This window comes from Malaclemys terrapin, chromosome 5 (assembly GCF_027887155.1).
Source record: "Malaclemys terrapin pileata isolate rMalTer1 chromosome 5, rMalTer1.hap1, whole genome shotgun sequence".
Classification (NCBI taxonomy): Eukaryota; Metazoa; Chordata; order Testudines; family Emydidae; genus Malaclemys; species Malaclemys terrapin.
Window position 1 is genome coordinate 137,260,031 of NC_071509.1, and position 15,707 is coordinate 137,275,737.

A 15,707-nucleotide genomic window follows, 5' to 3' on the forward strand; every position below is an offset into this window, starting at 1 on the left:
AAAAAGAACAAGTTAAAAATCACTTAGAAAAGTTAGATGCTTGCAAGTCACCAGGGCCTGATGAAATGCATCCTAGAATACTCAAGGAGCTAATAGAGGAGGTATCTGAGCCTCTAGCTATTATCTTTGGAAAACCATGGGAGACGGGAGAGATTCCAGAAGACTGGAAAAGGGCAAATATAGTGCCCATCTATAAAAAGGGAAATAAAAACAACCCATAAACCAGTTAGTTTAACTTCTGTGCCAGGGAAGATAATGGAGCAAGTAATTAAGGAAATCATCTGCAAACACTTGGAAGGTGGTAAAGTGATAGGGAATAGCCAGCATGGATTTGTAAAGAACAAATCATGTCAAACCAATCTGATAGCTTTCTTTGATAGGATAACAAGTCTTGTGGATAAGGCAGAAGCTGTGGATGTGGTATACCTAGACTTTAGTAAGGCATTTGATACGGTCTCGCATGATATTCTTATCGATAAACTAGGCAAATACAACTTAGATGGGGCTACTATAAGGTGGGTGCATAACTGGCTGGATAACCGTACTCAGAGAGTTGTTATTAATGGTTCCCAATCCTGCTGGAAAGTCATAACAAGTGGGGTTCCGCAGGGGTCTGTTTTGGGACCGTCTCTGTTCAATATCTTCATTAACGACTTAGATATTGGCATAGAAAGTACGCTTATTAAGTTTGCGGGTGATACCAAACTGGGAGGGATTGCAACTGCTTTGGAGGACAGGGTCATAATTCAAAATGATTTGGACAAATTGGAGAAACAGGATGAAGGTAAACAGGATGAAGTTTAACAAAGACAAATGCAAAGTGCTCCACTTAAGAAGGAAAAATAAGTTTCACACATACAGAATGGGAAGAGACTGTCTAGGAAGGAGTACGGCAGAAAGGGATACCTATACCTATCTCATAGAACTGGAAGGGACCTTGAAAGGTCATCAAGTCCAGCCCCCTGCCTTCACTAGCAGGACCAAGTACTGATTTTGCCCCAGATCCCTAAATGGCCCCCTCAAGGATTGAACTTACAACCCTGGGTTTAGCAGGCCAATGATCTAGGGGTTATAGTGGACCACAAGCTAAATATGAGTCAACAATGTGATGCTGTTGCAAAAAAAGCAAACATGATTCTGGGATGTATTAACAGGTGTGTTGTGAGCAAGACACGAGAAGTCATTCTTCCGCTCTACTCTGCACTGGTTAGGCCTCAGCTGGAGTATTGTGTCCAGTTCTGGGCACCGCATTTCAAGAAAGATGTGGAGAAATTGGAGAGGGTCCAGAGAAGAGCAACAAGAATGATTACAGGTCTTGTGAACATGACCTGTGAAGGAAGGCTGAAAGAACTGGGTTTGTTTAGTTTGGAAAAGAGAAGACTGAGAGGGGACATGATAGCAGTTTTCAGGTATCTAAAAGGGTGTCATAAGGAGGAGGGAGAAAACTTTTTCTCCTTAGCCTCTAAGGATAGAACAAGAAGCAATGGGCTTAAACTGTAGCAAGGGAGGTCTAGGTTAGACATTAGGAAAAAGTTCCTAGCTGTCAGGGTGCTTAAACACTGCAATAAATTGCCTAGGGAGGTTGTGGAATCTCCATCTCTGGAGATATTTAAGAGTAGGTTAGATAAATGTCTATCAGGGATGGTCTAGACAGTATTTGGTCCTGCCATGCGGGCAGGGGACTGGACTCGATGACCCCTCGAGGTCCCTTCCAGTCCTAGAATCTATGAATCTATGAAAGGGTTAAGCTTCTGGTGAACGTTTATATGTCACCGTTCCTGTATGTCAATAGAGAAGAGGGACGGACCAGTGGTTAGGGAGCTAGCCTGGGACTTGGGAGACCTCAGCCCAATTCTCTGCTTGACCACAGGTTTTCTGTGTGAATGTGGGCAAGTCACTCAGGGCCAGGTTTGTAAAGGTATTTAGGTGCCTAAAACTGCCGCTAGACACCTAGTGGGGTTTTCAAAAGCACTTAGGAACCTAACTCCTATTGCTTTCAAAAGGGACTTCCATTTGAATGTGTTTCAGTGGCTAAGGCAAAGTAGTTATGCTGAAATGGAGGGAGAATTAATCCGTGCCAGGTACGGAACTGGTACAAATTACTTCCCCCTGGAACAAAGGGGAGCTGGGTGCCTGACTCTGATTCGGGGTTATAATCTGGACCCAGATACATGCTGCCCTTCACTCCGGGTTTGTGGCAAAGCTACAATTTAGCCCTATGCTATTAGCTGGAATTAATTTTCAGTGTAGTGAATTAAACAATGAATTAAAAGAATTTAATTTACAGTATGCAAGAAATAAGGTCAATTAAAATGTACTCAGTTAACTGTAGCAGATGTTGGTGGAGCTGTGTGATGTTTGAACACTCTGCCATTATGGAAAGTGAATGAATGCATCATAATTAGATTAGAGATTAGTTTTATGCTTTAGTCAGTCAAGCAAATATGGAAATATAACTACAGTTTTACCTCTATTAATAACTGCTAATTGCCTGAGAGGTGGTGTTTTAAAGACATGGGTCCAGATCATTGGCATTAGCCTTTCTGTGCAGGTCGGGGATGGACTGTAAAGGTGTTTTTAATATAGCTGGGCAGGAAATGGCTTTACTATTCTTCAAATATTTTTGAGTTCAAATTTTGTTCTCATCTCAAATTGGGCTGGAAAGTTGAAATCTCAGTTTTTGCAAAAGCAAAAAAATAAATATATTGTTTCTGGTCTATTGAAACATTTCACTTTAAAAAAATATTTCATTTTGATTTGTCCTTTTTTTTTTTTTTGCCTTTTTTGTCTCATTGGCTTAAATTTTGAAACGAAAACTTGCTTAGAATCAGAAAACTGGAATTATTCACTTTGAATCGTTTCGTTGTGACAATTCTGAAACTTTTCTCAACTTTTTTAATTTGAGTCTGGAGATTTGTCAAAATGGACCTTGATTCTTGAATTCTCAGTTTTGACAAATCCACATTTTTGATTGCGGGGAGGAATTTAGAACATAAGAACGGCCATCCTGGGTCAGACCAAAGGTCCATCCAGCCCAGTATCCTGTCTAGCGACAGTGGCCAATGCCAGGTGTCCCAGAGGGAGTGAACCCAACAGGCAATGATGAGGTGATCTCTCTCCTGCCATCCATCTCCACCCTCTGACAAACAGAGGCTAGGGACACCATTCCTTATCCATCTTGGCTAATAGCCATTAATGGACTTAATCTCCATGAATTTATCTAATGTTTATCAATGTTTATCAAAACATTCCTGACCAGCTCCAACCTTTGTCACCTTTACTCCACCCCATGCTCCAATTCTCTCCCCGTCTCCCATATTTGCTGATCCCGGGGAGCAAGTTGCAACGTAGAGTAGCCCTAAGACTACTCTGAGCTATGCAGCTGCTTATGGCATTCCGGCAGCTGGCAACTGCTGTGTGGAGACCATGGCCACCGGGCCCAGCTCTGCCTTTTTTGCTGCCCCAAGCAAAAAAAAACCCAAAAACCTGTGGGGTGGCCGGAGCCAGGGTGCAGGGGGACTCCCTGCGCTGCAGACGTGCCCCGGGCAGCGGAGTGCACGCCCCGGCTAGCAGGGGGAGGGAGTGGGGGGGAGAGAGAGAAGGGGGGCAGCCAGGGCTTCCTTCAGTGGGGTGCTCGCCACGTGGCCCCTCCCACTGCACCACCTGCTGGGAGGGCTCCACGCCTCTGTGGTCGGCAGGCAGGGAAGAACGCGGGCTGCCCTGCTAGGCTTGCTGCAGACCTGGCACCGGCTGGGGCAGACGGAGCGCGCAGCCCGCTCCCAGCAGGGTGCTCTCCTCCTCCACGCCGCCGCCCCCTACAGGGCGGTCGGAGCGGCGAACCAAAAAGAAAAAAAACCTGCGGGGCGGCCAGAGCGGCGAAGCAAAAAAAAAAAAAAAAAGGATGGAGGGAAGCCACCCCTTAGAATCTGCCGCCCCAAGCACGAGCTTGCTCGGATGGTCCCTGGAGCCGGCCCTGATGGCCACACCCCTTTTTGGTCATTTCACTCCCTTTATGCCAGTGGCCACTACTGTCCCTATACCATCCAGTGATTTCCTCACACATGGAGAACCCTCAGGCAGCTGAATCCACCTGCATCGTCGCTGATTTGAGTTGAGGGATTGGCCAAATGTCCGTGAAAGAAGGACTGCACATATCACCATCTGAAAATATCCCAATCCATGTGGTAGGCAGAAAACAGACACTGAGTTTTTTCTAAATGCCCCGGTAAAAGGAACCCGTGGTAAGAATTCTACTGTTGTAGGTCAGTTGGAGCATGTTTCATTAACTCTCCCACACAGCCTTGAGTGAGTGCGGAGATCATTCAGCACCTCCCCGGAGGTGGTCAGCCCTGAGAATGTGCCACTTATCAAGGAAGACAGAGAAGTCAAAGCTGAGATAGGGTTCTGTTCTCTTGTCTGCGCTGAGTGTGAACTTCCCAACAGAAGTAGCCTTTCTGGGAAAGACAAGTAGAGGAAAGGGGTTCTGCCCAGTCTGATTAAATTCTTATCAGCTGTGTGTTCTCTGCCTATACTCTGTCCAGAGCTGCCGGGTAAAAAAATATTTCGCAGCCTTAAAAATAAATGGTAGTGTCCAAAACAAACCTTTTGCAGCTCTGATAGTGGGAGGAGGGCATATGCAATCAGTGTGCTGGGAACAAAGCATTATCAGAGCAACACTTCCTCACTGCAAATCACAGCAACTCTTGGTTCTGTCTGAAACTGGCACCGGTTGAAACTGACCCCAGATTTTTTAAAAAGTAAAAATAAACCTTCATTTCACAGTGTTGTTTTTGAGTCCAGGTGGGATATTCCAGTAGTTACGCTATTAGCCTAGGGTTTGAGAAAGACGGCTTCAATCCCCTACTCTACTGTCCATTTCCTGTGCGTGGCCAAGAGCCAGACTTCCAAAGCTATTCAGCCAAAGTCAATGGGAATTAGGCACCTAACCTGCTTAGGCATTTAGGGGCATTTACAAAAGTGCCTATCTGAACCTTTAGATGCTTAACGAGCTTGGAAAATGGGGCATTATTCTCACTGTGCCTCAGTTCCCCATCTGTACCGTGGGGATAATAGCACTGCCCATCCTCCCAGAGGTGCATTACAGATTGTCAGGTGCTCAGACACTATGGTTATTGGGCTATATAAGTACCTTTGTTTGTTCCGTAGTGTGAGATCCCTGGTATTTTTGTCACACTTTGTACTGAGGTTCCATTTATAAAGGGTTAATAAATGAGTAATGTCTATTATACATATGTTACAGGCATGAACAATGTGTTTTACCAATGGTTATAAATACAGCAGTAGAAGAAGGTGTCAGTGATGGTCATAAGCAACCTGTGGGACTCTGTAACAACTGAGTAAGCATTTGTTACAACATTTATTACTCGTTTATTGACCTGTTATAAACACATTGAAACACAGCCACTGCTCCTTGAGGCCATTGTTTTTTCGAGCCCATGTGAACAGAAATCAACCTTAATAGTGGGTCTTCATCCTGATCCCTCTGAGCTAGAGAGATTCAACTTGCCCTTGACTTACCCAACAAGATCATGGTCTATCCTATTTTAGTTCTTTCCCCAGCAGGGTATATCGGCACCAACTTCATCATTTTCAAAGGCTTTCCACAGATGTGTAATAGGAAAGCCCGATACAACCTTAGCTACCATGGGACAGATAATCTCTGTTGTGAACGTAAGTCTCCAGCACGTACCAGCGCTACTGTTTTAATTGTTGCTGCAGTTTCAGAGCGAGCAAAGGCAGGCCTCTGCTGAATCACTTCCATCCGTCAGGTATGCAAAGGACCTGTTTCTCCAGAATTGCTGAATAATGAGGTGGCCATCAACTGTTAGCGCTGGTGTTAGGTGTTGATTTCGCTAAAGTCACGACTCCAGCAGGCAGTGGCAGTGTTAAATGGATTGATTTATAGCTACAACCACCACTTCAAATGCCAGTCCCGTCAGAATATCTATTTTCCTGTTTTGCCACATCCCACTTTGTTTGCTATTAATGCAGTAAAAAATCATTTAAATGCAAATGCATGCCTAAAAATTCAAAATTAATTATAGCTTCTGCAGGCTACATGGAAAATTAATAATGCATGGACTTGGCTTTTTCTTTAGACTTTACAAGCTGAAAGAAGAAAATAATTTAATAACACTAAAACACACAGCTAAATGTTTGCTTTTTTTTTTGTAATCTGCTGCTGAAAATGTGGGCATCAAAAATTGCTTTTAGGGTCCAATTGCTTTACATCTAAAACAGAATACTAAACACAGAAGCGACAAACTGATAGGAGCTGCTACATGAAAAGCAGAATGTTATTTTCTGCTACTTATAACAGTTACCTTCATCAGATCAATTTATAGTAAATGTTTCCAATAGGTTCGTTATTCTTGAGCTATGAATGAACAATTTTCAGTCTTAAGTATTTTTTCTTCTTCCTTGCTAACAAAGTATTAGAACTATTTTCAAATAAATCAATAAACTCTAGAGCTAAATGAACTACCGTACCTGATTTTTCGGAATTTGTGGGGTCCTAGTTGGACTAGAGCACGAAGAGTCATAGATTCGAAGGCCAGAAGAGACCATTGTGATCATCAAGTCTGACCTCCTGTGTAACATAGGCCATAGAACTTCCCCAAAATAATTCCCACACTATAACTTTTAGAAAAAGCTCCAATCTCGATTGAAAAATTGTTAGTGAGGAGACTACACCATGATCCTTGTAAATTGTTGCAATGCTTAATTACTGTCAGCGTTAAAATTTTCACCTTGTTTCCAGTCTGAATTTGTCTAGCTTCAACTTCCAGCCATTGGATCCCGTTAGATCTTTCTATTCTTCCTGAAGAGCCCACTGTCAAGTATTTGTTCCTCACGTAGGTCTTGTATATATAATTGTCACCCCTTCCTTCTCTTTTTTTAAGCTTAATAGATAGACTCAAGGAGCCCAATCACTATAAGGCATGTTTTCTAATCCTTTAAACATTCGCTTTGCTCTTCTCTGAGCCCTCTCCAATGTATCAACATCCTTCCTGAGAGTGATGCACGTTCATGGCTGCCCATGTGTTACAGAATAAAGAGGGGATTAACCATTTACAACTAATTCCCAACTGCACAATGACCAAGAGTTGTAACAGTTGCTGTCACGGCTAATTGCTCCTAGACTCTGATCTGTGCAGATGGACACGTGTACCTGTACAGAGCCCCACTGATTTCACGGGGCAGGACTGGCACTAAAGGGGTGTCCTTTGTTCCTTTGCTCACAAAACAAGCCCATCCCAAACTCAGCAGCAATTGGCGGGAGGATCCCCCAGGCCATAAATTGCGGGGTTGGCAATGGACTCATCAGTCCAAAGTTTTTAACAGGTGCATCCACATGAGATGCCCAAACCCGTTCTGTGCCTATAAAACGGCAAAGCCTCCCACTGATGGCTGCTTATGGCTAGACATACAGGGCCCTGTGTGTGCAGATTTGGCATTTAGCAAGTGTTTGGGCCCCTATGTCAAAGGAAGGGAGGTTGGGGAAATACAAGGCCTGCTACAGACTTGCGTTCTGATCCCTCTTCTATCCCAGACATCCTGTGTGATGTGGAGCATGTCCCTTATACCCAGATCTTCCAAGGTGTTTAGGTGCCTAACTTCCATTGGTAGCAATGATTTCAATTGGTGTCAATAGACTCTGAGCCTCAGCTCCCCACCTGTACAGTGGGGAGCATAACACTGCCTTATCTCATGGGGATTTTCTGAGGGTAAATACACTGAAGATTATGAGGTGCTCAGGTGCTGGGGGCCAGATAAGTAGCCGAGATACTTTTCGAAGCCCTTTCTGGTTTAAAAAGTAACTATGGCCGAGCATGTTTATTGTAAGTGTTCCCTCCCGGTCCCATGCTGTGTCGATACAACCCTATTTTATGTATCTGCTTACTGCATGGATTGCATTGACCGGTCTCCCATTTTCAGTCCCCTGTCACCATTCCAGTACTGCCGACCCAAAGGAAAACCATGAAACAGGGCCCTCAAAATAATGAGATTACAAAAAACAAGTCTCGTCTTTTTGAGCCAAATAGTACATTTTGGTGCCTTGCCCCTTCCGGTTTGGGAGCCTTTAAGGGGTGCTTGGGTCACATTTCTCCACAACCGAATGGGCTAGAAAATGACTGAAAGAAGACAAGTGAGATGCTCTCATCATCCATGACTGTAGGAATTCAGATTTTCAGAAAGACACTAACCGACATATGACACCAAATATTGACTTGACTGTACGTCTACAGTCATCCTCCCACTCAGCTCAGTGACTGTGCGTGCGTGTGTAGTCTGTGCTTGGAAGGCTGAAAATAACGGGGCGGGGAGAGAGAAGGGAGCCAAGTGCCATTTTCCCTTCCTGTTTTCTGCCCAGCTCTGTCTGTGATTAACAGCAGCAGTAGCAAGGATCTGACCTTACAGTTCAAGAGCTCCAAGCCAGAGGCACTAGCCAGCTCACAGCCTAGTTCAGGCCAGAACTGAATCTGACACCAAAAGAAACTGCTGGCAGTTTGCAGCTTGCTGATACTCCTCAAGTAGTCGCCATGTCCCTCCTCCAGCTATGTGAATCCCTCCTCCATCACCCACCCTACCCGGGGGGGGGTCACCCAGTGCAGATCCCTGTTGCTGCATAGCGCCACCCACTGGTCAAATGCAGAAGCAACCATCTATCGTCCACCACCCTCTAGCGTCTGTTGCCCACGTTGCTGCTGCTGTTTTCCCCTTTCTCCTTTACTAGCGCTGCTCCTGGCCGGCACGGATGGTGCTGCTGGTGCCTCCTTGTTCCCTAACAATAACAGCTGTGTGGTAGATGACCCTCTTCCCTCTCAGCGGCAGCTCTTTATATATCACAATGGCGGGTGCACATTCAGCTGCAAGACCATATGCCCCCGTGTCACGTGTAGAGGTGAGTTCACACCGTAGTTCTTCCTAGTCACTAATCTAGCCTGGCCTTTGTATCTGATCACACTGCAGTACTCCATGCTGTCATTCAGGAGCTGAAACATACACAAAGTGTCGCCAGGCATGACACATTTCCATTGCTTAAACATCTGTGCTTAATGCCCCGCCTCTTCCCTTCTCATCTCTCTGCTTTCCATGCTGACGTATTTATTATAGGCCCAAATTTCCAACTGGTCGCACACAAGCAGACTTCAGCACCCACTGTCTTCTGGTTTAGAAACAGCACCCTACTCCTGCACTGTCAATTGTGGGATTACAGCGTTTGTTTGAGAAAGCCAGTGATTTTTAAAACGTTCTCCCCATCTCAACCTGCCTCCTACAGCTCTCATCCTCAAAGTCATCATATAACAGGGTGGAATGCAGATCTCTTGAGTGCTAGTCTAATGCCCTATCCACTGGATAAAAGCTATGCAAAGCATGTCCTTTACATTCACGCCTCAGAAAGGATTACGTGGTAGACAGTGATTGGCACAGCTAGAGTGCGCTAGAAGGATGTGTAGCGTGTAGGAGGTGAAACTAGAATGACCAAGCAACTAAAAAGTACAGAGAACTTTTCAAGATGTTTCAGGGCAATTTTACAGAGTTAAATTGTTGCTGTCAGCCATCCACTGTCTGATGCTTTGTACTGTACCATGTTTGTTGCTGAAGACTGCAAAGTCCGTTTTTCTTCTTTCAAAGATGGGTATAGATATTTCTCCATGCCTTTCTGTGGGAAATTTGTGCTCACGTGTGCAATTAACTGGTCCTCTTGCTCTGCCCAGACAGCATTATGTAAGCACTGGAGTTTAATGTTCCCATTGCTGGATTGTAACTCTAAAGAAATCTTACTCATTGCTCTGGTCAAAGGGCCACCATCAATACTTTGGGGTAGATGCTCTGTCCTGTTTCACTCCCTTTGTACTGCTCAGGCTAAACATCACAGCAACATAGTATACAAGGCCTTGACAGAACAAGGAGTAATGGTCTCAAGTTGCAGTGGGGGAGGTTTAGGATGGATATTAGGAACCACTATTTCACTAGGAGGGTGGTGAAACACTGTAATGGGTTACCTAGGGAGGTGGTGGAATCTCCTTCCTTAGAGGTTTTTAAAGTCAGGCTTGACAGAGCCCTGGCTGGGATGATTTAGTTGGGAATTGGTTCTGCTTTGAGCAGGGTGTTGGACTAGATGACCTCCTGAGGTCCCTTCCAACCCTGATATTCTATGATTCTATGACTCTAAGCCATCAGCTCTTAGAAAACTCCAGCTAGTACTAAACTCAGCAGCATGTCTCCTCAGCAACAGGGGCTACCAAGAGCACCTCATGCATGTCCTCTGCTCCCTCCACTGGATTCCCATGGAATAGTGAATCAAGTTTGAGGACTTGGTCCTTATCGTCAGGATGATCCCTCACATGGGCCCAGCATATCTAAAAAAGCCTAAAGAGGGATGAAGATTGGTCAGCAACTCCACACCTCTGGCACAATGGAAGTTTCTACCACCAGGGTAAAGCTCGTCTATGCAGGAGTCAGACATTGGTGAGGCACTAGGTCGGGATCATGGACTGAACTCCACCAGGAGCTGAGGAACATCTCAAACCTCACCACCTTCCACTCCAAGTGCAAGAGGCACTTCTCCAACATAAACACGTAACAGCATGTACATCTAAAAACAAAGCAAAGAATCCCTACCAAACCAGAACCCTCCACTGCATACGCAATTCTCCCCTTGGGGAAAGGATGGGAGAGAGAATGCATGGCGTGTGACAGGTATTGACCCTGTTGCTTAGATGCAGTAGTGGGGGCTCCTCAGATACTCCCGTGATGAGAGTGGGATAAGAACCCGAACAGAAAAGCAGAGAGGACACAGCAGATACTCGGGTCACTCACGTTGGACCTGCTTCTGGGGCAGGCCAGATTCAAACACTTGCAGGGGGCATCTCAGCGGCTACACTTCCATTCTGTATCTAATACACATTTTCTTAACACAGCTGCCCATGGCGGAGCATGATGGGTGCAACTGGAGACAGAGGGTCAGGTTTCATAAGGGAGCTAGGGTGGTGTGATGCCAGGGGCTCAGCAATGCAAGTGGAGCTCTGGCTGCTTGCCCACAGCCTATGGAGTGAAGATCTCCCTCCTACAATGCTGCCTGTCTGCCTCATCACTTCTGGCTAACGAAACACATGGAAATCATAAGTTCTAGCCTCCAGGGTTGGACACTACTGGCTTAGACTCAGGTTGCGTTTACACTTGGAGCTAGGGGTGGGGTCCCCAGTTTGAGTAGACGTACTTGTGCTAGCTGTCATCGAGCTCGTGTGCTAAAAATAATAGTGTAACTGTGTAGCACGGGTAGTGGTGAGTGGCAGCATGGGCTAAGTGCCCCGATCATGTACCCACAATGTCCACATGGGTATGTACTTGGGTCAGCTAACCCGTGTCTCCACTTCTTGATCTACCCCAGCTACGTTACTATTGTTACTATTTTGCCATTCAGTGGCAAGCGTCTGTCGCAGATTGTAGTGTCAAGCATATGCCTATTTCCTTTTATCCTTGTGCCACAGCCATGCTTTATCATGGCTTCCTTCATGGGTGGTTGTGCTTCACTTACTGTTTGCTGCCACGAGTCTTATGCATAGAGGTGGGCGAATTTTTTTTGGTGAAGAAGGTAGATTTGGCAAGACCAAAACGTTTTGTGAATTTGTGCCTGTTTCACCAAATAGTCTGTGTTGCGGGAGAGCGGGGTTATTTATTTATTTTTTTGATGTTTTGAATTGAAACACCTTCGTACTGTCAATTTAAAAAAAAAAATAAAGAAAGTTAACAATTTGAAATTGAAACAAAATATTTCATTTAGGGTTGAATGAAACATGCAAAGAAACATTTCATTCCATTTGAATTTTTTTTCATCCGTTGTTCAATTCACCGAAAATTTTGAAAACTTTCATTTTCGGGTCAACCCTAATTAATTTCTCCCCACTTTTTCAGAATTGCCGCCAACTGACAAATCAGTTACTTGGTATTAGCAGAATAAATCCCTAGGCTTTTTCTCAAAATGAAAGTGGAAAGAAGAAACCTCCAGTCATTTCAGCTGCTTTCTGTGAGCATTCCCAGCTCCATGAAGCAGTGATACTCAAACTTCCGTTCAGCAGAGGACTCTGTTGTCACAATGATGATATCTTTATCTACTCCTGGTTACTCTGAAGTGTTCTTGAGAATTCTCAGATGCTCCATTCCAGCCGATAGACATGGCATTCATGACCCCTGCCGTTTAAAGGTTGAGGATGTGAATACCAACGTTTGCTCAGCATTCACTTGTCATGGAAAGACCATGACAAGTTTAGTTGTCAGATAAGCTGCGCGTCACCACAATTTATATACACCATTGAATCAGCTACATTCCAGTCATGGGAGTTTCATAGCAGCATAACGCCAATGATTTATAGGTATTAGATCTACACCCGAGTTAGGTTACCTTGATGAGGTACGTTAGGTATAAGTACAGGGTATTTTGTGGGAAAGCCCTGTTCTATTTCTCAGCTGGTGCATCGCAATCTGTGATCATATGATGGGATGTTTATGAATTGCTCCTACTGCAGTATACCCCAGGACATCCTATGTTTCTAAGGTTTTTTTAAAACATGCTGCTGATGATTGATTATAGTAATTTTGTTGTTCATATTGTTCTATTCATATCACAGCAGGTGCTGCACGTAATTATTAAGCCTCTTTGTTATTAGAGATGCATGGGTAGTAAAATACAATCAGAAGCAAACAATTTAACTGATAATAAAATTAGCAGTTCATGGAAAGTCAGTCTGCCAAATTATCTCCAAACAGTGTCCATCAAATCCATTATCTGGTTTTTAGATGGTTTATTGCTTGATGGAGTAACTGTTGAAGGGCTGAATTCGAGGGGAAATGCCTAATTTCACAGAGAGAGACACATTTATTATACTTTTATTTTTTCTGTGATATACATTAAGATTTCTTCCTTAATGCTGTGTAACTAATTAGCATCCAATCATATAATTTATGACCGGATGAAGTAAAGCACTGAAAGAACTTTTCTTACCTTTTTATGAAATGGTACAAAATGATAATGTTGTTCTAGGGAACCCCTCAATTACATAGTGGCTGGAAAATTCACAACACTTACCTCTGATCTTTCAAAGCACGCCATGGGGCTTTTGCCCGGAAGCGCCCATTAAAGTCAATTGGAGTCATGTGGCTATAATACCATTGAGAGCCTTTAAAATTTTATATGAACCTTTAAAAATGTCACTAGTTCCTATGATCTTAGGCTGACTCATTTCTTGGCCTTTTTAATCCAAAAGCACACACAAGCGAGTCAATGGCATTGCACTGCTGGGAAGTTATGGTGCCTTTCTGTATAACCGACTCCTCTAGATACAGCTTAACCTTCTTGCTATTTTCTACCTGCTTTGAAATGGGATCTGTCCACACTTTGATAAATGAGTTGTATGTTTGTCTATCATCACCACAGCTCCATTAAATACATATTATTATTGTTGTTGTTAGAGACAAAGTAAGTGAGGTAATAGCTTTTATTGGAGCAACTTCTGTTGGTGGAATGGACAAGCTTTCAGGCTTCCCAGAGCTGGAAAAGGTAACTACAGCATCTAAGCTAAATACAGGGTTTGACATATTAGTAAGCGTAGGGTGTTCACGCAACTGTAGCCGCAATTAAGCGTTAGGCAGTAAGGTGTGTTACAAATCATTGTAATAAAACCAATGTCTCTGTTAAGTCTGTGGTTTTTAATGTCCAGTGGAGCTATGAATTTGAGCTCCCAGGCTCATCTTTTGAAGGTGTTGTGCAGGTTTGTTGTGAGGATGAGAGGTCAGATATGGAGGGATTGTTTTGTGAAAATGATGGGAGACAGCGTGTTTTGTGATATTTTACCATTTTTCGGTTTGAGTTCATTTGAGAGCATAGTGATTGTCTGGTTTCGCCCACATAGTTGTTGTTGATCATTTGATGCACTGGATGAGGGACACCACATGTGGTGATAGGCATGTGTAGAACCCAGGGATCGTGGAAAATGTGGTGTGGGTGATACAGATCCATACAGAAGTGAAGATATGTCTGCAGTTCTGGTGCGGTCTGAGTTGGAGAGTCCTGGTCTGTGGGGAGCGTGCTTCTGATGATGAGCTTGGAGAGGTTGAGGTGTTGTTTGAAGGCCAGAAGAGGGGGTTCAGGGAAGATTTATTTCAGGATGTGGTCCTTATTGAGATGGGTTGTAACTGTTTGTTTAATGAAGCCCCATATGTGTTCTAGTGTGGGGTGGTAATTGACAACTAGGCATGTGCAGTCAGGATTTATTCTGTATTGAAGCAGGTTCTCCCAGGGGGGTTGGGTAGCCCATTCCAGAATGTGTTCTGCTGGAGTGTCCTTGTTTAGTGAAGATGGTTTTAAGTGTGTTTAGTTGTGTATCTTAGACTTTCTTTTTGGAGCATATTCTGTGGTGCCAGAGTGCCTGGCTGTAGCGAACAGATTTCCTCTAGTGTATGGAGTGGTTGCTGAGGCGTGGCGATCCGTGGGCTTTTTGTATATAGTTCTTTGTAGGGGTCCATTGTTGAAGCTGACCGTGGTGTCCAGGGAGTTGATGCTATTATTATTGTTGTGTTTATTTGTATTATGATAGGGCTTCAGCATGGATGAGGGCCCCATTGTGTGTGGCATTGTACAAGCACAGATCAAAGAGATGCCCCTGCCCCAAAGAGTTTACAATCAAGTATAAAACAAGAGGCACCAGGTTGATACAACAGACAGATGAAGTTACACACGGATATTTCTAGACCCCCTTTTGAAATGCTAGTTGTGTAAGTCCCTAGAGAAATAACCCTTAGTGAATGGGAACATTTACCCCTCCATCTCCCGAGGCTAAGGCACTGTATCTACCTCTGCTTCTAATGGGTGTGTTACATGAGATCTTTAGCCTTCTCCATGTTGATGGGAATGAGACAGAAACTTTAAAGCCTAGCGCTAAAACTGAAAGTCCAGCTCTATAGAACCAGACTGTGACTCAGGAAACCAGGAGTTCTATTCCCAGCTCACCCCTGGCCTGCTGGGTGACCTTGGACAATTCACTTCACTGCCTCGCCTCAGTTTCCCCATATGTAAAATGCGGATAATGCTACTGATCTCTTTATAAAACATTTTGAGATCTACTGATGAAAAGTGCTATATCAGAACGAGGTATTATGCCATAGTATATCACTCTTTGATTGGTATGTCTGTGGGTAGTTTGTTTGACTATTCACTCTCTGTGTACAGGCTGTGTAGCTATTTGAAGTCTCTGAGAGGTTAATTGGTCTCTGTAGTCAGGGGCAGAGCTGAGCAACGCAGGTATAAAAAGTCGTTTGCTAGGCGAACTCAAGAGCTTCAGACAGAGGCAGCTAACATGAGAGTTTCAGAGGGAGTTGAGAGAGGGAGTGTGAGAGGCTTTCCTTCTAGGTTCAGCTTTGTGTGCAATGTTGAGATGCCCAGCGATGGGACAGTGGTGATGACCTGCAATGGATGTGCCATGTTTTCTTTCCCTGCATGTCGCCAGAAGGGGGCTTCCTAAGTGTGAAGTGCAAGTTGCTGGAGGAGTGTCTGTGCTGGAGGAGAAGATTCTTGGATTGGAAGGACAAGCAGAGATGCTACTGAAAATCAGAGAAGCTGAGGAGTTCCTAGACAGCCAGGTTCAGGAAACATCAATACCCCAGGTTCAAGGAGTCAGAGAGGA

The 15,707-nt window shown here is 44.3% G+C and overlaps 1 protein-coding gene across 3 annotated transcripts in view; it reads left to right on the forward strand.

Annotated features, from left to right (window-relative positions):
* TECRL (trans-2,3-enoyl-CoA reductase like) overlaps positions 1-15,707 on the forward strand; it is a 107,618-nt gene that overhangs the window by 37,544 nt on the left and 54,367 nt on the right. For 2 of the 3 annotated variants that reach the window (XM_054031094.1, XM_054031093.1), the window contains exon 3: positions 8,759-8,926. The exons of the other annotated variant lie outside the window; for it this stretch is intronic. In XM_054031094.1, the coding sequence (XP_053887069.1) occupies positions 8,759-8,926 (168 nt within the window). The remainder of the gene's footprint in view (positions 1-8,758; positions 8,927-15,707) is intronic. 3 annotated transcript variants of the gene reach the window in all.